At 39.3% G+C, this 22,565-nt stretch overlaps 3 protein-coding genes across 5 annotated transcripts in view; all 3 read right to left on the bottom strand.

The window, feature by feature from the left end:
• The window catches only part of pxk (PX domain containing serine/threonine kinase), a 30,396-nt gene extending 13,228 nt beyond the window's left edge, over positions 1–17,168 (bottom strand). For 2 of the 3 annotated variants that reach the window (XM_041980115.1, XM_041980117.1), the window contains exons 1-8: positions 16,858–17,168; positions 8,808–8,858; positions 8,004–8,051; positions 4,145–4,331; positions 3,708–3,785; positions 2,707–2,780; positions 2,274–2,348; positions 1,620–1,724 (exon numbers count right to left, since the gene is read on the bottom strand). In XM_041980115.1, coding sequence (XP_041836049.1) covers positions 1,620–1,724; positions 2,274–2,348; positions 2,707–2,780; positions 3,708–3,785; positions 4,145–4,331; positions 8,004–8,051; positions 8,808–8,858; positions 16,858–16,959 — 720 coding nt within the window. In that variant the 5' untranslated portion in view covers positions 16,960–17,168. Of the gene's footprint in view, positions 1–1,619; positions 1,725–2,273; positions 2,349–2,706; positions 2,781–3,707; positions 3,786–4,144; positions 4,332–8,003; positions 8,052–8,807; positions 8,859–8,969; positions 9,034–16,857 lie in introns of those variants that run through there. The other variant, XM_041980116.1, reaches the window with a different exon arrangement.
• Positions 17,169–18,138: 970 nt separating this feature from the next.
• Positions 18,139–18,841, bottom strand: LOC121637393 (hydroxyacyl-thioester dehydratase type 2, mitochondrial-like). The gene has a single exon (XM_041981524.1). It carries the CDS (start codon positions 18,839–18,841, stop codon positions 18,365–18,367), a length of 477 nt encoding a protein of 158 aa, XP_041837458.1. The 3' UTR covers positions 18,139–18,364.
• Positions 18,791–22,471, bottom strand: rpp14 (ribonuclease P/MRP 14 subunit). The gene is made up of 6 exons (XM_041981525.1): positions 22,348–22,471; positions 20,905–21,051; positions 20,671–20,755; positions 20,123–20,199; positions 19,953–20,031; positions 18,791–18,925 (listed from the first exon to the last, which is right to left on the bottom strand). The coding sequence occupies exons 2-6, from the start codon at positions 20,994–20,996 to the stop codon at positions 18,869–18,871; spliced, it is 390 nt and encodes a 129-aa protein (XP_041837459.1). The 5' UTR covers positions 20,997–21,051; positions 22,348–22,471; the 3' UTR covers positions 18,791–18,868.
• Between the last annotated feature and the right edge of the window lie 94 nt (positions 22,472–22,565).

Here is a 22,565-nt window from a genome sequence, read left to right on the forward strand (position 1 = left end):
AGCATCTCTGAACACATAACACGTCCGACCTTGAAACAGATGGACTACAGCAGCAGAAGACCCCACCGGGTGCCTCCTGTCAGCTAAGAACAGGAAACTGAGGCTAAAATTCACACAGACTCACCAACACTGGACAATAGAAGATGGAAAAAACACTTCCTGGTCTGATGAGTCTCCATAGCAGATGCAACATTCAGATGGTAGGCTCAGACTTTGGTGGAATCAACATAAACATGGATCCATCCTGCTTTGTATCAACAGTTCTGGCTGCTGCTGGTGTAATGGTGTGGAGGATATTTTCTTGGCACAATTTGGGCCCCTTAGTACCAACATGACATGTTTTAAACCACCACAGCCTACCTGAGTATTGCTGCTGACCATGTCCATCCTCTTATAACCACAGTGTAGCATCTTCTGATGGCTACTTCCAGCAGGATAATGCACACAACACTCAGATCATCTCCAACTGGTTTCATAAACATGACAATGAGTTCACTGCACTCCCATGGCCTCCACAGTCACCAGATCTCAATAGAGCAGCTTTGGGATGTGGTGGAACGGGAGATTCTCATCATGGATGTGTGACCAACAAATCTGCAGCAACTGTGTGATGCTGTCAAGTCAACAAGGAACCCAATCTCTGAGGAATGTTTTCAACACCTTGTTGAATCTATAACATCAAGAATTAAAGAAGTTCTGGAGGTAAAAGGGGGATCTAACCCAATACTAGCAAGTTGGACCTGATAAACTGTCCAACAAATGTTATAGTAAAGGAAAACCAATATTTATCATCTCTTTTTATGGTGCCCAGAGCTCAGTTTTCTGCTTTGTTGTTGTTTGTTTCTTGACTTCCTGAGTGTGATTTGGTTCCTGTGTGATACTTGAATGTGCTTTTATATAGCTTTAAAATCTCTTTAAAGGAAAAGGTGCGGGTTAGAGTGAGCAACCAAACTGAAAAACTTGCTATGACCCACATAAAAACATGCCATCAAAAAAAAAAAAAAAAAAAACACCATCCTGGCCTTGATTGAAAGAGGAAGAAGAAAAAAAGGATGTTTCACAACAATGTAGTGAAACTTTCCCTTGTGTTGTAGGACACTGTGGAAACGTTCTCATTTTAAATGAAGAGATACCATTCAGCCTCTTTTCTGTGAAGAAAGAGGACACCCATGGTGTTTTATTCTGTGCCTTCATTATCTCTGCACAGCTGATGTCTACAATGCTGACACAGAAGGAAAATTATTTTGGTGCCTTTCTTTAAAGAAAAGGGGAGAAATGCATTTTAATAAATAAAAAGATTTATATAGGTATTTTATTTATATATATATATATATATATATATATATATATATATATATATATATATATATATATATATATATATGTGTGTGTGTATGTATGTATGTATGTATAGTGCTGAGCAAAGATTAAAATTTTTAATCGCAATTAATCACATGACATATTGCGATTAATCGCACTGTTACATGCAAAATGTCTCTTTCCTTTAAAAGAAGGTTCAGATCTTTATGGTGGATCAGGTGGTTGGGTTAAGGTTGGGGACAAGATGCTGCTTGACCACCTGATGGCTTGTATGAAACTCTGAAACACAGACACTGTACCTTACAGATGTGGTCTCTCAGAGAGCCTTTCTCACTGAACGGTCGGATGAGCAGAGCTGAAGACTCGCTGGTGCTGGAGAACAACAACGGACAGAGATATGGAGTCTGTGGAAGAGGAGGAGATTATGATTAGATAGTTGTCTGTCGGCTGTATTATACACTCTGTGTGATGTGTGGCATGAAGTCAGAGTCAGTGAGGTTCAGTAGGATTTAGCTTTTTGTTTTTTCAAGCACAAACTGCTGACAAGTTTTCTGTTCACAAATGAATGAGGAACCTAAAAGCAGACTCTTTGGGATCATTGTTATCAGCATCAGACAGGAATCTCACAGGGACAGAGACTTTTGTTTGTACCCTTCCTTCAGGGACCTACAAACATCTGATCAGTGTCACGGCATGCTGTCGTACTAGTCTCTCTTCTGCAGAGCAAAACAACACTAAAGAACACATTCCTGATTACTTCACCTGAAAGGTTCTGTGTGTTTTTGAGTGACCGGGCCTCACAAGAGTTTCTGTAACTTTTAGATACGTAGACAGGCTTTCATTTCAGTCTCTCCTGATAATGGTGAGAGTAACTCAGGACTGAGCTGCATGTACAAAATTAATAAAATATTTATCTTTCAAATACAAAGAACAGCAAGACAGTGAATACGTACAGAGAGGCTGGTTAGCAGTTTCATGGCCGTCTGGAGATCTTTGTCTGACAGGAACTTATCAGGACCAAGATCCACCTACACACACACACACACACACACACACACACACACACACAGATGTTTCAATCAGCTGTGAGGCAGTAGCTGTCGTGGTTTGATGGGTTTCATATTGTCGCCTAGTCAGGATAAACATGTGAGTCTAGTCACTTTTACAAAAATCACTCAACTTCATATAATCCTTAAAGTGAAGTTAAGTACTTGCTTTAAAGGGACTTTTTAAAATTTTTCCGTTTTCGTCCACCACAACAAAGAAGGAAAAAAAAAAAACCAACAAAAAACTCCCCCCTGTTTAAAACACACAGCTACACTTTTTTGTGCATATCTTTTGGACTTACTGACTCAAGTCTCACATGTATTGTATGGTTTTACTCACCCAGCTCAATAGATGCCTCTCTTTGGGCTGTTCTTTGTTTTTGATTAGAAAATATTTCTTCCTGATCCTCCAACCTGAAAAACAATCAACATATTTGAAACTTGGCCAAGATAAAAACGTAGATTATTCAAGATTTACTGTTTGCCTTTTGGCATAGTCTTAATCTTACAAAAGATGTTCATTTCATCAGCAAGTTAAGCCATTTTTACTAAATCATATTAACAAGAAATGCAGGGATTTTCATACTTTCACTTTAATTTACCTGGTTGTTTGTTTTAAGTAATGTAGAATATAGTTGAGTAATTTCAGTTCAGTAATGCCGACTGTCAAGACTGATGCAGCTTTAGTGTATATCAACTACAAGTTGTTGTTAAAGGCTAAACTGTTTTGCAGTTAGGAGTTACACAGATTCATTTTGAGGTCTTTATTTTTATTTTTTTACTGTGAATCTGTTTAGAGAATGTCTGGCATTATGAAATAATAACGAGCATTAAAGTAAAAGCAAAGAAAACAAACAAAAATCTAATAATTCACAGGAAAAGAAAAGAAAAAAAACAAGCCTGCAGACAGTTTAACAGTGGGATCCGAAACACAGTCTCAGGGAAAACCAGAATACAACAGAGTCTAAACAGAACAAATCAGGACGTTAACTTCACATTCTGTATAGAGGAATGTTGTTAAGAGGATTTCCTTTAGATATGATTCCCTGTTAAAGTGCACTGTTACCAGGCTAGTGTAAGCACTCACTTTAACTATAATAATTATATAATGTGCTATTCTACACATTGTAGAAACTAAACTTTTTTTATGATTTTATACCTAATAATAATAAATAATTATAATAATAATGTTTTATAGTTTCTGATCCCGTACTTTCCCATTTGCTGCTGTTTGCACTGTGATTTCCCTGAACAGAGACTACAACAGTAGCTTTTTTGTCAGTGCTAGCATTTAGCATTAGCGCAAGGTGCAGCCCCACATGAGGAGTTGGTGAATCTTACCCATGTCTCTTAGAGGCTCGAGAACTTCCCACTTTGGGTCTGACCTGAAGAACATGGAGACCTGCTGCAGAGCGATCTCTGACAGACACAGAAAGAGATGGTATGCTATAAGTGACCTTTAAAAAAAGTCAAATTTAAAGAGTGCCTAGTGTTTATTTCAGGAAAAAAAGGTAGCTGGGTTTCACATGCAAAAGAGTGCACACTATTGGCTCCCATTGTATACTTGCTTTTGTTATATATGCATAATATACATAAAGCTACATATTATATAACAAAAACACTGCTTTAATCATGTATTGTATTTATTTAGAATAACAAAACATGATTTTGTTTGTGAAAAGAATAAAAATCATAAGTATTTACTGCACTTTCAGTTGAAAAAATGCAACTTTCGAGGGAAAAATAGAAATAAAGTTCAGTAAAATGTTTGTAAAAACCTGTGTAATTGGCAGAGTAGTTGTTGGGGTCCAGGAATTTCTTGACAGTCAGAGAAGTGGAGAGCAAGGGATGCTGGGTAATGGAGTCCAGATAGGTCTGCAACCCTCTCTGTCTCTCTGCTATGAATTCTCTGTCCATGTTTCCAATGAGCTTCTTTGGAGGGAGAAGTAAGCTGACACCACACACCTGAAGAGATGGAAACATGTTCATATAGCGTGTTCTTTTAAAATCAACACAAAAAACTTATTTTTCTCTGGTTTTGTTTGATAATACTTACCATTCCACAATAACGCATATAAATAAAGATAAAAGCAAACCGACACAGTCTGCAGGACTCTCACTTTTCTGCTGATCAGAGACTAATGGGGATGTTGGGGGTCAAAGTGAGACCCCAAAAAGGAAACAAGCAGGCAAAACCTCAGCAGAAAAACTGCCACCTTCCTGTTATCACGATTAAAAGACGATTCTAAAAGGGTCAACGTACCACACAGTAACAATCCACTGCAGCCTGATGCAACACAGTGTCACATGCCAAACACAACATGCTAAGAGTATTGCAGCACTCTACTACAACTAGATTTGAGCATTTTGGTACATAAAAACCTGACCTTATTTTATAACCTGGGGTTTAAATTCTGATCACAAACCGTTGTGCAACAATTATGAGCAGATTTTCTACATCTTAAATAGCCTCAGATTATATGTCATGTGGCTAAACACTGCTGCAATGTTAAGAGGTAACTTTCACTTAAAGTGTACACAGGAATTTAAAACTACCAGAAAAACATCAGATTTCTACACAAACTGCGACTGATCTGGAGAACTGAGATGGTTGTAATACTAAAGTCCTTTTGCAGAGTACTGTGCTATAGTTTGGACAGTGGAACAAAAATCAAATGTATTAACATTTACATTTTCTCCCTTAAAACTGACTATTTAGCAAGATTTGATTTGAGCTTGCACCAGCAAGTTTAAATTCAGTCTTCCTGATTCAGCCGTTTCCTGCTAGACTTTTAAAATAAACTTATGACTTTCGAGTAACACTAAAACTAGAGGACAACTTTTGTTTGAATATTTTAATCTTGAAATTTAATGTAACAGTAAAATATACAACTTCACTGGAGTTGATCTGAACTCTTGTTGTGACTTGGAAAGTCCTCACTGGAACCGACCTCTGCTGCATCCGAAAGCGAATCCGAACAATTACTGGAAGCAGACCTTCCACCACTGATGCGGCCAGTGTTGCCAAATTAGTAACTCTGTCACTAGATTTAGTGAATATTCAGACCCTGTAGCAAATCTGTTTCAAAGAAGCGAGTAGTGACAAATCAAGTGACTACGAAAGCTGAGAGCGGCCATGCTTGATTATTTTTCTTTTTTTAAAATAGTTATCATGTGATAAAGGCATAATTTCTCTCATTACCTTGAGTAAACTAAGTTTGTTTTCTCAAGATGAGATGATTAAGGTAGGCTCAAAAGTTAGTGGTTACTGTGTTACACCTGTGACAGCTGGGGAGGGGCTAGAAGTCATGGCATGTATATGTACAATTCTGTGAATAAGTTATTGGTAAAACGTAATTGTTAGCCAAATCACAATTTCAGCCTTTGTCAGGCTTGATAGAAATAAAGTCGGATAGAAGGGAAGGTGGAGGTAGAGAAGAGGAAGTTGTTTAAGCCCTGGTCCATCTTGAAGGCCAGTCCCCTCGTAGGGAATTTCTATGTTTTCCTTGTGTATGAGTGGACTCGCTTCCAGCTTCCTCCCACAGTCCAAAGACATGCTTGTTAGGCTGATTTGAGTCTCTAAATTCTCGCTAGGAGTGAGTGTGAGTCTGATTGAATGTTTGTCTCTGTGTTGGTCCTGTGATGGACTAGGAATAGCTGAGATAGGATTCTGCCTCCTTTGACTGCATTTGGAAAACTTATCTTGAAAAACAAATTTTGCTTTCTTGAGATAAGATAAATTATCCCATTATCACGAGAAAACGGTATTAAAAAAAAACGTGAGAGCACAACTGCTCGGCTTCCATAAGCAACTTTTTCAGTTAAAATTAGAGACTTATGGAGACGGACGTGAAAGCAGGTATTGTTCTGAAGCTGGATTTATACTCGTGCGGCGTGTGCGTATGGTAGGGCCGGCGTAGTTGATGCTGGTGAAATGTGCTCTTGGGTTACGGCGTCATGTTGCAGTTTCTTTTCTGTGGTTACCGCACAAATACCAGAAACATGTTACAAAGTGACCAATTACAAGGGAGAACTTCTGTGTAACCAAGCTGCATAGCAGGGGTGCATGTTAGGTCTGAAAGACCTACGCCTACAGCCTATGGCTGTAGACGCCATGAGAGTATAAATCCAGCTTTACATTTCTCCCTCATTCTGAAGCAGTCACAGGAGGCCAGGTGTTGTGCCAAATTTTTCGATAATCAGACAGCCAACTACAGCTCCTCAACACAGCTGGCCCAGGTTCGAATCTTGGCCTGGATTACACTGCATTATGTCACCCCCTCTCTCTCCCTTTCTTGTCCAGCTACTGCTCAACAAAACGCCCATAAAGCCATAAAATCTTTAAATAAGCCATTCCTTTCCCTCAGTTACAGGAGAGAACAAATATCTCTTTTCTTATGGAGTATATACAGGCCTTTATAACTTTGTCCCACCTCTATCAGTGAACTTATCATTGTGGTGTTTATACTTGTAAAATATTAACCTGTGTTGATAATAATAGAACATATAATAATGCAGCACGTTAGCTGTAAAAAAATTACAGAATTTTTTTGAAAACAAGACAGAGCCAGCTCCCTATGCGAATGTGAGGGTTAAAAGCAAGTACCTGTATATTCTCATCCTTAACTCACATAACTCCACAGAAACAACATCCACCACAACACGATCAGAATGAGTGTTTACATGTTTATATTTTCCTGCTGATCCGATCATGAAATGGTTTAAACCACCCCTCGATCGGATTGAAAATTCTTTCCGATTGAGGCTGATCGTATCAGCTGTTTACATGATGCATTTTTATTGATTGGATGTTGCATCAGATTAATAGCGTAAACATGGATGACAACTGCTCATAAAGATATTCAAGATAAAATCTTACTGACCTGGGGACATTTTTTCAACAGGCCAAGTTTCACTGATAATCTAAGATATCTCAACATTTTCCCTAAGGGAGGGGCACACATGGTGTCATTAAGGACTCCCTGGTTGTTTTATTATGACTTCCTGCCTTAGCTATTCATTCTGGGATCCAGGCCTTAACAATAGATGCTGCTGATGCTGTGTTCCTCTATGAGGTCAAATACTTTCAATATTTTTAGCAGACTGACTTGTTTGTTGACTGAGATACTGAACATGGCTCAACTTCAGCACGTCTGTTAGTTAAAACTAATATTTGCTGGTTTTGTTCTTTCTACATATTGAAACACCGTGAATGATGAGGAAATGGAGACGGAGGACACAACATCTTCTAGAACACAGAGTTCAGATTAAGACAGCATGACTTCAGAATCTGGTCCAAATAAAATAAACCACTCAACGGCGAACAGATGATCCCCGACCTCTCACAGGAGCAGCCAAGGCTTCTGGGAAACTGAAACAGCAAAGCCTTGAGGGTGAAGCAATAACCCGTCACTCACCGTTGAGCTCTACCAGGAAACTTAACCTTCCTGAGAAAAGCTCAACCAGGAAGGAAACTGGCAAAGACAAAACCAAGTGTGTGTAGAAATGTGGACCATCAGATGAAGGTTGGCACCTGAATATATATCACTGTTGCTCTGCTGTTTGTGAAAGTTTAAAACCTGTTAATGCACAATTTTTAGTTTAGTGTGATTTATGACTGAAACATGTAAAACTCACCATCAAACTGCTGTTGAGAATATCAAAGTCACTGTAGCGACGAATCACCTGTGACACACAAACACAGTGATGAGAAGTTCACCTCTTTTCAAAGAAGAGGCGGTTGTTTTGTCAAAATGTGCTAAATTTATAGCTATATCTGTTGCTCTGTGCCACATACATGTGGATTATTGATCTTTATACTAACTGAAGATCTTTAGGTATGGTCTTAATAAATAAAGTCACTGGTGTTCAAAAATTAAACTGTAAATAAACTTATGAAGGTTGGATGTCTCAACAGTGTAAACTGCCTATATTAGTGTGCTACATTATATATTTATGCAGGTAGGTTGATTCGATTTTATTTTATTAATTTTTAACTATTCATATGAATAGTTGAACTATGAACTATTCAATGAACACGCTTAAATATATATTAAAGTTCTTTCGGTCCAATCCAGTCTACTTTATTCATATAGCAGATTATAAAAACACACTGGTGCCAGTGTGCTGTGCTGAAACGGAGACAGCTTAAAGCTCAGTGTGAAAGAAGACTATTCGAACATCAATGAACACAACAGCTGCTGATCTTGTGGAGCCACCAGATTAAATAACACCTAGGATTTTTGTGTGCGTTTTGTTTGATTAAAAACTCTAGACTTGAGAATACTGTCAAAGTTATGAGAAGAAATAGAGAATAAATTTAACTGCTGTCATTAACCAGATCCATGGAGCACTGCGTTAAGTCACCTTTTATTCCCTGTTCTCAAAGATCAATATTTCTGCTGTGATTAGTGAGTCTTCTCTGATGATTGGTGCATTTACCTGCCAGCTGTCATCTGAAGAAACACCCCTCTGGACTCGGATGATGTACTCCTGCAGAATAGAGACAATCTTACCATGAAAACAGGACATTTTACAAAATTACACTTCCAAAAAAACACAAACTTTACACGAGTTTGTCACGGTAGCTACTATAAACCTAACCTGCAACAGCATAATTACGGCAATCATCTGGATTATTATATGATGGACCTCTACATAAGACATAATCAACTATTTAAGTCAAGGGCAGAGGGCAGGAAGGCGAGGGGGGCAGAGTAGTGAGAGAGTTCAGCTTCCAGACGCCTGATGGATGAAGCTGCACTTCAGTCTGCTGGTTCTGGACCAAAGACTCCACATTCTTCCTTCCTGATGAAGCTGTGAGATGGGTGGGTGGGATTATCAGCAATGCGGAGGGCCTTGCAGTTCAGACAGGTGTTATGCTCTGAAGGCAGGGGAAACACCAATGATCCTCTTAGCTGCTCACACAACGGGCTAGAGGGTTTTCCGGCAGGACACCGTGCAGGCTCCGTACCACACGGTGGTGCAGGTCCAGATGCTCTAGTCGTGCCCCTATAATGGCCCTTTCCCACTAGTATCCACTTAGCCCAGACTGACACCGATTTGTAGGTGTTCCTATCAGGATTTTCCAGGGGCGATTAGATCAATTTGTAGGACCTACTCCGTCGGAGTTCCGAAGACGGGGAACGGGGCCAAAAATAGGAGTGGGTCCTGGCTGGGGAACGCAGAATGGGGCGGTGTTGAATACTGGGTGGGGTTGGATGTCTGACTCCGCCCTCAAACCGTTTCGATTGGATTGTTCTTCTCTTTCCTTCCTTGTCTACATTTGAGCAGCATCCCCCGGTTGTAAACAGAGAAAAAATCACAGAAAATGGATTGGAACGAGCGAAGGTAATATAAATATACCCTAAACGGGGACGTTCTGTGTCTCTTAACATCATTCTGACATTTTTTTTAAGTAAAACGCTGTTTCTCCTGCAATGTTTGCTAAAGAGAGTTTGACTTTACAAGGTTTTAGTATGTTCTGCTAGCTGGCTTTAAATGATCAATCTCATCCATATAAGCTTCAAATATAAAAGCAATGTCTCTAGTCCTTTGACACTGTGTTTCTCTGTCCAATTTTATGTTTCTCTGTAGAGACCATGCATTGTCAAAGTCAGTTTTATTGTCAATTCTGCAGCATGTACAGGACAGAGAATTGAAAATATGGTTCTCTTGAGGGATCTAAGCATAGCATTTTATGATACACACTCAAGATTTACCATATAAGGTTCTCTGTCCTATAGACTGGATTCACACACGAACATGTCTTCTACGCACACGAACATCCTATATACAAACTCTATGATTGGAGGATACAGGACTGAGGAATTCTCTTTGTTTAAACCATATATAAGACAGAACTTTACATCAGGTCTTTGGGTCTTCGTTCTGGTTTTGGGGCCTCCAGATTTTACTGCAGAAATCTGTTTTGATGTCTGAACTTTTGTAATAAACTTCTTTTTATTATTCAAGTCAGCGTCCAGAGACATTTTTGCCTGAGGTTCATCTTTTCCACATCTCCTTATCAAGATACATCACTCTCAAACCTTGATGCATCAAATACAAGAATGTAAGCCAATAAGCAAAACAAACTAAGTAAAGAAAACACTATAATAAATACACAAGGCAAATTACAGCCAGTGCAATATATGTTTATGGTTATAGTGCAAAAAAAAAAGAGATTGAGTTAGCTTATGGTCTGGTTAAAGTGATTAAAGTGGCTGTGTGCTTGTTCCTGTGGGTGTCAACCTGAGGGTGTAAAAAGTTCAAGTGTTGATGGGGGTGTCAGAGTCCAGGGTGTGTGTCTGTGTGTGCGTGTGTGTGGAAGGGTGGCAGAGCAGGGAGAGAGTCCAGCATCCTGACAGCCTGGTGGACGAAGCTGTCCCTCAGTCTGCTGGTCCTGGACTGCAGGCTCTGCAGTCTCCTTCCTGATGGCAGCAGGCTGAAGAAGCTGTGTGACGGATGGGTGGGGTCTCTCACGATGCAGAGGGCTTTACGGGTGAGGCAAGAGGTGTAGATGTCTTGCAGGGAGGGGAGAAAGAGGCACTGACGATCGTCTCTGCTGCACTTATGATACATTGGAGGGTCTTCCTGCAGGACGTGGAACAGGTGCCGTACCACACGGTGATGCCGCTGGTCAGGACGCTGTCAATGATACCTCTGTAGAAGGTGCACACGATGGGGGCCGGGGCTCTAGCTTTCCTCAGTTTGCGGAGGAAGTAGAGGCGCTGGTTGGCTTTCTTGGCCAGTGATGAGGTGTTGATGATCCAGGAGAGGTCCTCTGTGACATGCACACCCAGGAACTTGGTGCTGCTCACTCTCTCCACCGTAGCACCATTGATGGTCAGAGGTGCAACCTGGGGGCTCCTTCTCCTGAAGTCCACAACAATCTCCTTCATTTTTGTCGTGTTCACACAGTCATGTCATCTGCAAACTTGATAAAGAGGTTGGAGCTGTGTGATGGTGTGTAGTCGTGGGTCAGCAGAGTGAAGAGTTGGGGGCTCAGCATGCATCCTTGAGAGGCCCCCGTGTTCAGAGTGGTGACGCTGGATGTGTTTCTGGCAACCCGAACTGCCTGTGGGCTCCCAGTCAGGAGTCCAGCAGCCAGTTGCACAGTGTTAATTCCCAGCTGGTCCAGTTTCAGAATGAGCTGTTGAGGATTGATTGTGTTGAATGCTGAACTGAAGTCTATGAACAGAATTCTGATGTAAAAGTCTTTTGTATCTAAATCTGAGCGCTGTGTGGAGGGCAGTGGAGAAAGCATAGTCAGTCGAGCGGTTGAACCGATATGCAAACTGGAAGGGGTCCAGGGAAGATGGGAGGGTCTGTAACTGCTATTTAAAGCTACTAATAAATGCAGTATGCACTACATATACAGAGGTGGAAATAAGTATTTTGCCACCTGTTTTGTTTTTCTTTTTGACCATTTCCAAAAGAAATGTAACAGTCTACATTCTTAACAGTGTTTGTATCGTAATAGTAAAAGTAATGAATGTTTTTCCACTTAGTGAAGTCCTGCTTTCATACAGGTTCATATTTACTGAGTATGACTTGACTGTTCGGCAGGCTGTGAGCTGTGGAGGAAGTTGTTATCAAAAATCTCTGAGGACGTATTCCACAGCTGTAATCATATCTTGAAGCACAACAACTTAACCATTGACTTTTGGGTTATTCTCTCTTACGAGCACATTGTTTATAAAGACGACAGCAGAGGAAAATGTTCTCAGTTCCAAAAGAAAGGTGTAAGTGACATATTGTGCTATTAGTTTTTATGATTGAATCAAGGTGCAGAACATTTGTCTGACTAACAAATATAAATTTAAATGACATATAAAACTTGTTATTAAGTACACTTCTAAAATCCACTGACTAGTGAAGGATTTGTAAATTCAATGTATAACACTACTAAAAATTGTGATCCACAGCTGTAAAATATATTTCCTTCTTAAACCAACCAGAGGACAAAAATTTGCTTTTTTGCCTTTTGTAGTTTTTTTCTCCTTTGTATTTTATATAGAACAAAGATAAACCAACTGATGATGGAAACAAGAGCAGAGGCTGTATATCATACAAGAAGCTAACCAGGAAAAGCTGAGAAGATGTTTTTAAGCCTTTAATGATCACATTTAAATTCCAATCTGATTATTAAATATTTATGATTGGACATGTTAAAAAACAAGCTGTGTTTTAAGATCAACTTAAATCCTTTACTTACTAATAATATATACTTCTCACACAAAGTTAGGGATGTTGAACCGTCAGTTTAAATTTACAGAAATGTAAAAAGTTGATGCTACATTGATATAATATCATGAATGTAGGACATTTAAGTAGAATCATGTGATGGTGATTCATTCACCTTAAACAATTTATATAAGCAAAAGCATCGGGCAAACCACGACATAAAATAACTAGTCATGCGTTAGGCGTAGTCTTGGTCTGATGATGTCTAAATGTAAACAGTATGATGAAGAGGACTGTTCAGATAAAAGCTGCCATTGAACCAGAACACTTAGTGCTCCATTCATAGTTCAGACACTTCTTTTGGATTTGTGGTTAATCATCTTGTTGAGAACTTCATGATGTAGAATAACAACTGAAACACTGAACAGTTGTATGTGTGCATCCAAAAGTTTAGAGGTCCAACTAAATTCACCTCTGAAGGTACTAGTGGTAGTGGTTTATAGGTTCATTCTCACATACAAAAGCTGAGGATCCCTAAGTTTTGGTGAGAAGTGTAAGTTACATATAGGAAATAACTGTTCTTTTTTTTTTTTTTTTTTAACAACGGCTGCTCCGTTCTGCAATCCGCAGCCAGGGGTTATTGGAAAATAGTGACGTGTCGAGATAGCAGGCCACTATTTGCCAGAACTTGACGTCATGGGATGAATCATGAGAGCGACTGCCAACCCCACCATCTTTAAAACCCCGATGTAGTGTTGGCTGAATTGAGGTAGGGCTACATGGGTACTAGCGGAAAAGGGCCATAAAAAGATCTCAGGATGTGGACCGGGCTCTGGGTCTTCTCAGCTTGCGGAGGAAGTAGAGTCGCTGTTGGGCTTTCTTGGCCAGGGATGCAGTGTTATTGGTCCAGGAGAGATAAGATGTACACTTAGAAACTCAATGCTGTACCCCCTCTCTATTGATGGTTAGGAGCATGCTGGGTGTGCTCTCTCCTAAAGTCCACAACAATCTCCTCCACATCAAAAAGAGATTGTTGTCACTGCACCACACGGCCAGGACGCTCATCTTGCTCCTGTAGTTTCGCTCCTGTACTTCATAATGGTAGACTGTACATCTGTACATGATGGATATCGCTGTACATCATGGTAGTCAGCCAGCAGTCTGACTACCACTTCATTATGATGTCCCCTCCTGTTTAATTTGTCCTTGTGTTCTTCTTACTCCCAGATGTAAGTCGCTTTGGAAAAGCGTCTGCTGTAGACTAGTTTGACTCATCCCTGTTGCTGATGAGACCCAACAGTCGGGTCATCTGCAAACTTGACAAGAGGATTAGAGCTATGTATTTGTGTGCAGTCATAGATCAGCATGATGAAGAGGAGGGGACTCAGAACACATCCCTGAGGGGCCCCTGTGTTCATAAGGATGGTGCGGGATGTGTTGGTGCCAACCCTTACAGTCTCCCTGTCAGGAAGTCCAGCATCCAGTAGCACAATGAAATGTTGAGTCCCAGCTGCCTCGGTTTGTGAAGGATGACCGTGTCAAATGCTGAACTGAAGTCAATGAACAGCATCAGGAGTCCTTTGTATCCAAATGTGTGAATTACACCACCACTTCTGATTTTTCTGGTTGTGTTTAGCTTCACATCAGATTATGTAAAAGTCACCAATTTTAAAATCAATTCACTCTTTGTCAGAGGTGAAAAACAATTAAAATGATAACATCAATGATCACACTAATTTCTGGAGCATATATAAAGCAGACGAAAGCAGTAACTTGTTTTTGTTGTATGAGAAAGGCCAACCAACTCTTTGATGTGCATGTGAATTCACTTTAAGAAGTAAACTTTTAAACAAATTGACATTTTTCTTATGTATAGCTCATATAACTTTACTTAACTCAGCTGATTTGATATATTTTGTACCAACAAGCAGTTTGTGCCAACATGAAATGTTCAATCTAATGTTCAAATACAAATTTAGTTAACTTAACTTCTTATAAAATAAGTATTTACCTCATTATTTTCTTTTAAAAACTAAATAAAATGTGAGACTTGGGTTATAACAGAAATACAGAACACCAGAAAACCTTTCCACTTTTCCATCAACGTCACCAATGTTAAATGTTAATGGAAACTCAACAGCTAAATGAAACATTAAGTGGACCACTGGTAGCTCTGCAACACTGGATTAATGGATATTATAAATCTGAGAAGAACCTTAAAAAGGATGAATAACCTGTTTTGCTATTAGTGATGGATTCAGTGCAAGAGCAGCATTACACCCCAGCTGAACCTCAAGCAAAGAGGCTTATACACTCCTCAGACATGCTTGTGGTTTAATTTCTTAAAAACTTATTAAAGATGACAAAGCTCAGGTGAGGATCTGTCTGTTCATGCCTTCCTTTTCCCAGATCTCCACCACAAAAGCCTCTGAATCACACATTTGCACAACTGACTGGAATAATGGATACACTTATGAAAACAAGAATCACCATTTTCTGTTAGTCGTATCCTCTCACCGCTGTTACACTCTAATTCTTGCTTTCAGACTTTTAGGTTCCTGTTGTAATTCTGTGGTCATTTATGCAAATTGATGCAATACAGCTGAAATCATTTCCTGCTGTAAAATGATCTCTCATTGAGAACTTAACTACACAGCAAGTCATTAAATAGCAGCTTTAATTATTAATGTTACTGTTTTTTTTCTTAAATTCAGTTTCACTTTTTGCCTCCTCTGGGATGTTAAATTGTTTTGGATGGGACTTTTCCACTTCTCTGTAAAATTTCATCCTTCTGCTTCTGGTTCAGGTTTTAGTTGAACAGTAATCTCTTGCCACATGTAATTTGTTATGTAAATTATCTAAACAAGTTAGACTGTGAAAGGTACAGATCTGAAATGTGGTATCATTTAAGTAAGGTATCAGTACAAAACATTGGAAGAGGTTGAATACATCAAGTTTTGTGATGAAACTTTTTAAATAGGCTGTAATGATTTTTCCACCGTCTATGCCCACATGACATTATACCTTTAATACATAATACCTTATGATAAACACACGTGACAGTAGTTGAAGCCATTTCGCCATCTGTCCTTCCATTACTGGTTTACAAATTGTGATTTAAGGGAAATGATAAATAGGCTTCCATTCCCGAAACAAAGGATAACACAACCATCCTGAAACTTAAGTTGGGAAATTGTGGAAATCTTTTGAAAGGAACTGTTTTGAAAATTACAAGAACTTAATTCTATTTACTTACAAATAAGGTAAAAAGAAAACTAAAATACCAACATATTTTATTCAATAATCTGTCCGATTTTATTATTCTATCTCTTGATGTTATTGCGCGTGCATTCCCAGTTTTTTCCCAGCAACGTTCACACGCGCACGCTAAGCTAACTGGCTAGCTCAGCTGATTCCCCCAGCCGGACTGTCAACAACAAACAGCAGCATGCGTCCATTATCGGACAGAAGATCCGGCTTCATGCCTCCTGTAACACTTAAACCGTTTGTTGATACGTTAACACCAAATCTACTATACAAAGGAAACCATAGATAATACATATTCAATTATTATTCTTCCCTTTAGCAGAATAATTAACATAATAAAGCATTACTTATTTTCAATTAAATCTCAACATTGAGAATTTATTGGAGTGATTATATCCTGAAAATCATCATTTTAAACACTATACAACCACACATTGTGTTGTCAATTGCAACCTTATTTGCAAACATTTTAATTGATCAAAAAGACATTGAACCTAAAGCAGAATCGCTCACAGCTGATAAAGGTTTTTACAGTGATGAAACACCGATACTCGGGGCTTATAGGGGGATTCTGGGTGTGAGCCAATCGGTGTCAATGCTCTTTTACAGACCTCGTAAAATCAGCAGTTTCCTGAGCGCTGAATAGCTTTTGGGATATTAGTTAATCCGTGGCAGCAACACAGAACCAGGGTCAGATGTCCGGTAATAGAGCTAAGTGCTATGTCTGATTAATTAGTTCCATCACGTGATAAAATAAAAAGAAAATATATCATCTCACTCTCAGGGGCTATGGTTGCGTTTTCACGGCTACACTGATTAGTAGTCAGAGGAGTTTTATAATTAAACAGTGAGCTAAAGAAAACGAGGGGAAAGAAACCGTGTCCGATAATTGAACTAGGAACGTAAAAACGCCCCTTCTCAAAACTTTTAAGATTTAGGACACGGAAGCACCGAAGCATGTGTATGTGAGAAAGAGAAACATTACTGACAAAGGTTAAGCCAAGAGACTGCTCTGAGTTAATATCCAGAAAGCACTCACCGTGTGGGACTGAAGGTTCTGGCTGGCTTCGATAACTGCCGTCAGGGGCACGGTGTCGTCCAGCAGCAGCCTGCCGGGGGATGGTTTCTCCCGAAAAGACATCGTAGAAGATTAACGGTGAAGGTCTGATTTAAACGCCCGTCTGAAATGTGGTATCGGTGACAGTGGCACCGAGTCGGAGCCCCGCTAAGAGCAGGACGAGCATCGACGACAGCAGAATTAACTAGCTAACTGTTAGCTGAATTTACAGTAACCAGGAAGCGCTGATTTGTCAATAATTGGATGTTAGGAAATCACGTGAGAAAACGTCTCCGCCACCTGCTGGCCAGGAGGAGAAACCGCTTCTAGAAAATAGGAAAACTGACTAGAATAAATTTTAAAAAAAGCAAAACATAAAAAAAAAAACAGAAAATTGTGTAAATTAAACAAATTCACGTAGACCTAAAAACTGCACTAAAATCTGCAGTTAAGTGAAAGCTTGCAGACATTAAGAGAAAAGATCATCAAACTCCTTTAAGAAGGTAGTTCAACACAAATTTTGACCAAAGCTGTTGGTTGTTCCCAGATAGCTATCGGGGAGCCAGTTCAAAAGCTTTTATAAGAGAAAACTACAGGTCAACCAAGAAAGACAAAGACATGAGTATGTATGAGTTTATATACACTATAAACTTAGCACAAAAAGTAAAGAAATTAGTATTTGGTGAATTATTTCTTTGTTGAGAATATATCTTCAACTATTGGAAAGCTGGTTTATTTCCCATCTAAATGAAGCCACATTTGAAAATAAAATCTATTCGGATTAGCAGCACAGGTATGTGGTTTGCAACTATTAAAAAGATTGACTCCAATGACAAGTCTTATTTTTCCATTGAGGGAGTTTCTGCCCCACACGATCACTATACCTCCACCAAAATTTGTTACCCTAATCGGTGCAGCATTCAGCATGGCTCCTCCACACTTTACAGTGTACGATCACAGGGTTAGATGAAAAAACAAAAATAAACCCTGCCTGAGTCTGACTTTTTCAAAAGTCTCCCATGACTGAAATTATATTTATAAATATGCAGTGAACTATATTAGCCGCTTTTGTTCACTACATATTAGCATTTACTTGACAGACTGGATCACAGCCCTTCAAGCAGAGAGCAGAAGAATTATGTTAACTTAGACAAAATCCCTTAAGGATTAATGTAAATGACAAAAACTGACTCAATCACTGTATGTGGATTTAAACACACAGCTGAACATACAACAAACATGTGCAGGTTACACCAATTCAAGTACAAACTGCCATTTTTATTCTACAAAAGATTTCACACTTGAAAACAAAACACATCACAGAGCTGATAAATTAAACAGAAACAAAGTGAACGATAAATCATCCACTTCCAGACTCATCCTATTCATCTCTGATCACTTCTTGTCATAATTAATTAATGAAAACCAGCATGTATAAAAGCTGCTCCAAACCAAATGATGTCCCTGCATTGTCACATCAGCCTTCCCTTCATCTTTCCTGTTGCTCCACAGGCATCATCACCATCACTTCCCCCTCCATCACCACTTTGTCCTTGACGCAGCAGGTCACAGCGATGAAGGCGAACGACATCTTCACTTTACGCACTTCGGCTTCAGCCAGCACCTCCTCTCCGATGTAGAGTGGCGCCGGGAAGCGGATTTCCTGGTACAAGAAGACGCAGCCAGGTCCGGGCATCTTGGTGCCGAGCACGGCCGAGATCAGGCCGTTGATGAGGACGCCGTGAACGATGGGCGTCTCGAAGGAGGTGGTGCTGGCGTAGGCCGGGTCCAGATGGAGAGGGTTGGTGTCGCCAGTCAGCTCGGCGAAATGCTCCACATCGCGGGAGGAGAAAGCTTTGGTGAGGGAGGCTCGCTGACCGACATGGAGCAGGCGGCTGAGGGGAGAAACCGCTGTGATAGGGGGGGGGCGGAGTCTGGTAAAGACGCTCCTCCATAGAAAACTCATATTGAAGGAAAAAATATGCCTTCTGCTTCAGTCGAGCTGCAGTTCACGACTGTTTCCTGTCAGCGCTAGCAGGAACGGAGATACCTGAAGGCAACATGAGAGGAGAAGAGACAGGCTTTAATATCAACATGCAAAGACTATTTATCAGATATACTCTAAGTACTTTAAACTGAAAGAAGTGGCTGAATCAGCTGATCCTACATCAAAATTTTTTCAATTTGATTTGATGATTTCTGTGAATTTCTTAACCCAGTTTGTTAATGTGAAAAAACAGAATTACAAGATCTCATAGATTGTTGTGCTAAGAAAAAAAAAGATACCAAACATTGAAGGTTAGATATATTATTAACCCTCTTTGGGAGCCCGGATGGAAATGAACATTCTTTGCTATAATTCAGCATGTTTACATCATGCTTTTTTTATTACTGATGTTCATGAACCTGCAGGAGTTTCGGTGAGAATGTGAAAAGATCACAGACATCCTTCTGCACAGTGAAGCTCTAACAGCTAGATGAAGAGAAATACTTAAAAATGTGAAACTTCAGTGTATACAATCAAAAAGGAAATTCAAATTTATTCTAAGCTTATGTGTAGCAACATAAATGATAAAAGACGAGTAATCCTTCTTTTTCTATTCGGTTTCATTCCTTTTTTCAGGGGCTGACAGCAGAGATAAGCATGTGGTTGGGAGGGGCAGTTAGCAGCTGATAGATGCTGTAACGTACGTCAGAAAAACACGAGGACAAAACACTTAAACACACCATCATGTTTGGGATGGTTAATGCTCCTGTTGGAAGGAGAAAGGATGAATATTCTCTGCTTTCTGTTAGACGAGTTTGTTGGAGCAACACTAAACGATCCTGCAGGAATCTTTCTCGCCATGACGATAATATTATGGTTGATTTGATCTCAAATCAAGTTCAGATTAACTTCTGTCAGTAATGCTGTCATACCCCAAGTCATTCATCTTCTTTCATCACAATCAAACAAGCATATCTCTGAACACTAAATTTCCATCACCCCTCAGAGAAAACCAGAGAAACCAGGAATAACTGGCTTGATAAATTTTCAAATTCCTCTTGATATTTCTTTAAGAATGAGATCTGCTGACCTGCAGCACTCTGAAGGCACAGGCCTTGCTCTGATAGAAACCCAGCAGAGTCAGAGAGCTCCACAGCTTCACCAAACCCCTGAAAACACATAAAAAAAAAGTTGATCTAATTCTGCTCGTCTTTCAGATATAGTGTAAAAATGTTCTTCTATCGTGCTGCTGAAGCTCACCTGCTGGAAACACGAAGAAGAGCAGTCAGTGTGTCTTCATCATACTTCAACACGTCAAAGGTCAACGCTGCTCCCACCTGGAGAACATTTACACAGATGCATGAAGTGAAATAAAAATAAATAATACCAACAAGAAAGAAAACGTTTTAGAAGTCATTAGAAATTGAAGAAAACAACACATCAGTAAGAAGCTCTCAGATGTCAGCATAGCGCCACGGTAACTCCGTGTGAGGCGGATGTGATAAGATGTTTTGGTCCGTCTGTGTCAGACTGCATGACATCAGTTTGAAGCATCCCAGACTTCAAGGCAGTTCAATATCACTGCTCTCTTTGGGCTCTCCAGCTCCAAATGTGTAGCTCAAAGTGAGATTTTTGGGACAAATTTTATTTAGTTTCTCTCATAGCTGCTGGCTGGAGCCTTAAATCAGCATCTGGTATAATTCTTTAACCACGCTGGAAAAACCAAAGCATTATTTTAATTCACCCATACTTAACTGAAGTGTTATCTGTTCAACAATATTTAAGGTTTTCATTCATGACGAGCTCACCTCTCCATACAGATTCTTCAGGCCTGTGATGATGAAGTGCTTCAGTTCCACTGCACTCAGTCTGGTTGACTCATCCTCGAGCACTCTAAAACATACACAAAGACAACACTATCAGTGTTATGACCTTCAGTCTGTAATATCAGAGTTAGATAAGGTCTTATTAAGAGAATAAAACTCAGTTCCTGCTCACCAACTGATCAAATAGTAAAACACAAAGCAAACACAGTGACATACAGGTGGACTTTCATGTAGTGGTACGGTGAAGCGTTCTTCAACACAACCCGTTGGTAACAGGATGATTCTTCCTGCTCTTCAACGCCTCTCATTCTAGTAAAACATCTGTGGCTTCGTCAGGCGATGAGCGACTGGTTGATCAGCTGACTGGTGACCAAAAACAAACCACCGACCATTAAACAGACATTAAGACATAAAGATACTGAACACTGAAACGTCTGTAACTTCAGTACTGTGCAAAAATCCAGCCCTTATTTCTTTATATTTTGCTTCCAAGTGGTCACATGTTCTTCTTTCAAAGTTCTTGATGTGAATAAGTTAACATTACATTTAAATAAAGCAAAACATATAATATTTGGGAATAGACTAATCAACACTAATAAGAAACTTGTGATAAATTAAAAAGAACTTGAAAGAGTGTCAGAAATAAAATTTATTGGTGTACTGATAGATGAAAGATTAAATTGGAAGAAACATATAAACTATATTAATTCAAAAATATGTAAAATAATTTCTGTTCTTTATAAAGTTAAATATTTTTTAAATCCTCCTTCATACTACCATACATGACTTATGTGTTGAAGTGTGGGGAAACGCTTGCAAGGCAACATTAAATTCTGTCTTTCTTCTTCAAAAAATAGCCATAAGAATAATTACTAACTCCACCCACACAGAACCAACTAATTGTCTGTTCATCAAACTGAAAATACTGAAATTTGAAGACCTGTTAAAATTCAAGATTTTTCAAATTATGTACAAAGTTTAAAATGATCAATTGCCTAGTAGTATCCAAAAGCTTTTCAGGTAAGGGAGAGTAAATTCAGCCTGAGAGGAACATACATGTTAAAAAAAATAAAATAAAATAAAATAAAAAACAACTGTGAGAACAAATGCTAAACCTCATTATTTTTTCTTAACAGACAACTTAGTGAAGAACCCATTTTTGATTGTTTTTTGATTAACCTAAACTTTACTATGAAAAACACCAAATATAACAGACAGAAAATAGGATTTCTGAAACAAGGCGATTCCCTTACCTTACCTTACCTTACATTCCTTATATACTATACTTCAATTTATGTTTACATGTGTTTAATGAGTCACTGCACATGTTTTCTGCTTTAATAGATTAAAAAAAAATTAAGATTTTTGCACAGTATGTTGGGATTTAAATGTTCAGGCAAATTACAAAGTGAAGGCACTTCAGTGAAATACTTCAAATTAAAAATTTTCCTCTTCTGACATTAGTAAGCTGCAGACAACCAACGCCAGACACAGATGATCTGTTGTCATATCTTTTAACCTGAAGCTCAAACTAGCTTAAAGGAGGTCACACAGAACCAAAGTGAACTTGTTAGCTTAAACTAAGCTAGCTGTTAGAAGCAACACCACCAGTTAAACAGCCAACAGTAAATACACTGGGTTTGGTTCAAACTTTATCACCTTTAAATCTTGTAGTCTTTTCCCTCAGAGGCTACACCAACGTGGAACCGTGACAGCAGCGTGCTAAGCTACACCGCCATGAAACCTTTCAGCGGCACGTCTCACAGGCGCATGCGCAACTGCGCCAAAGAGCAGGAAAAACCAGGAGGTATTACTCTGTTATCCATATCTAATATCAAAGTCTGTTTGCGTTTGTGATCACTCTAAGAACCGAACAA

The sequence above is a fragment of the Melanotaenia boesemani genome, chromosome 3 (genome assembly GCF_017639745.1).
Source record: "Melanotaenia boesemani isolate fMelBoe1 chromosome 3, fMelBoe1.pri, whole genome shotgun sequence".
In the NCBI taxonomy this organism is placed as follows: domain Eukaryota; kingdom Metazoa; phylum Chordata; class Actinopteri; order Atheriniformes; family Melanotaeniidae; genus Melanotaenia; species Melanotaenia boesemani.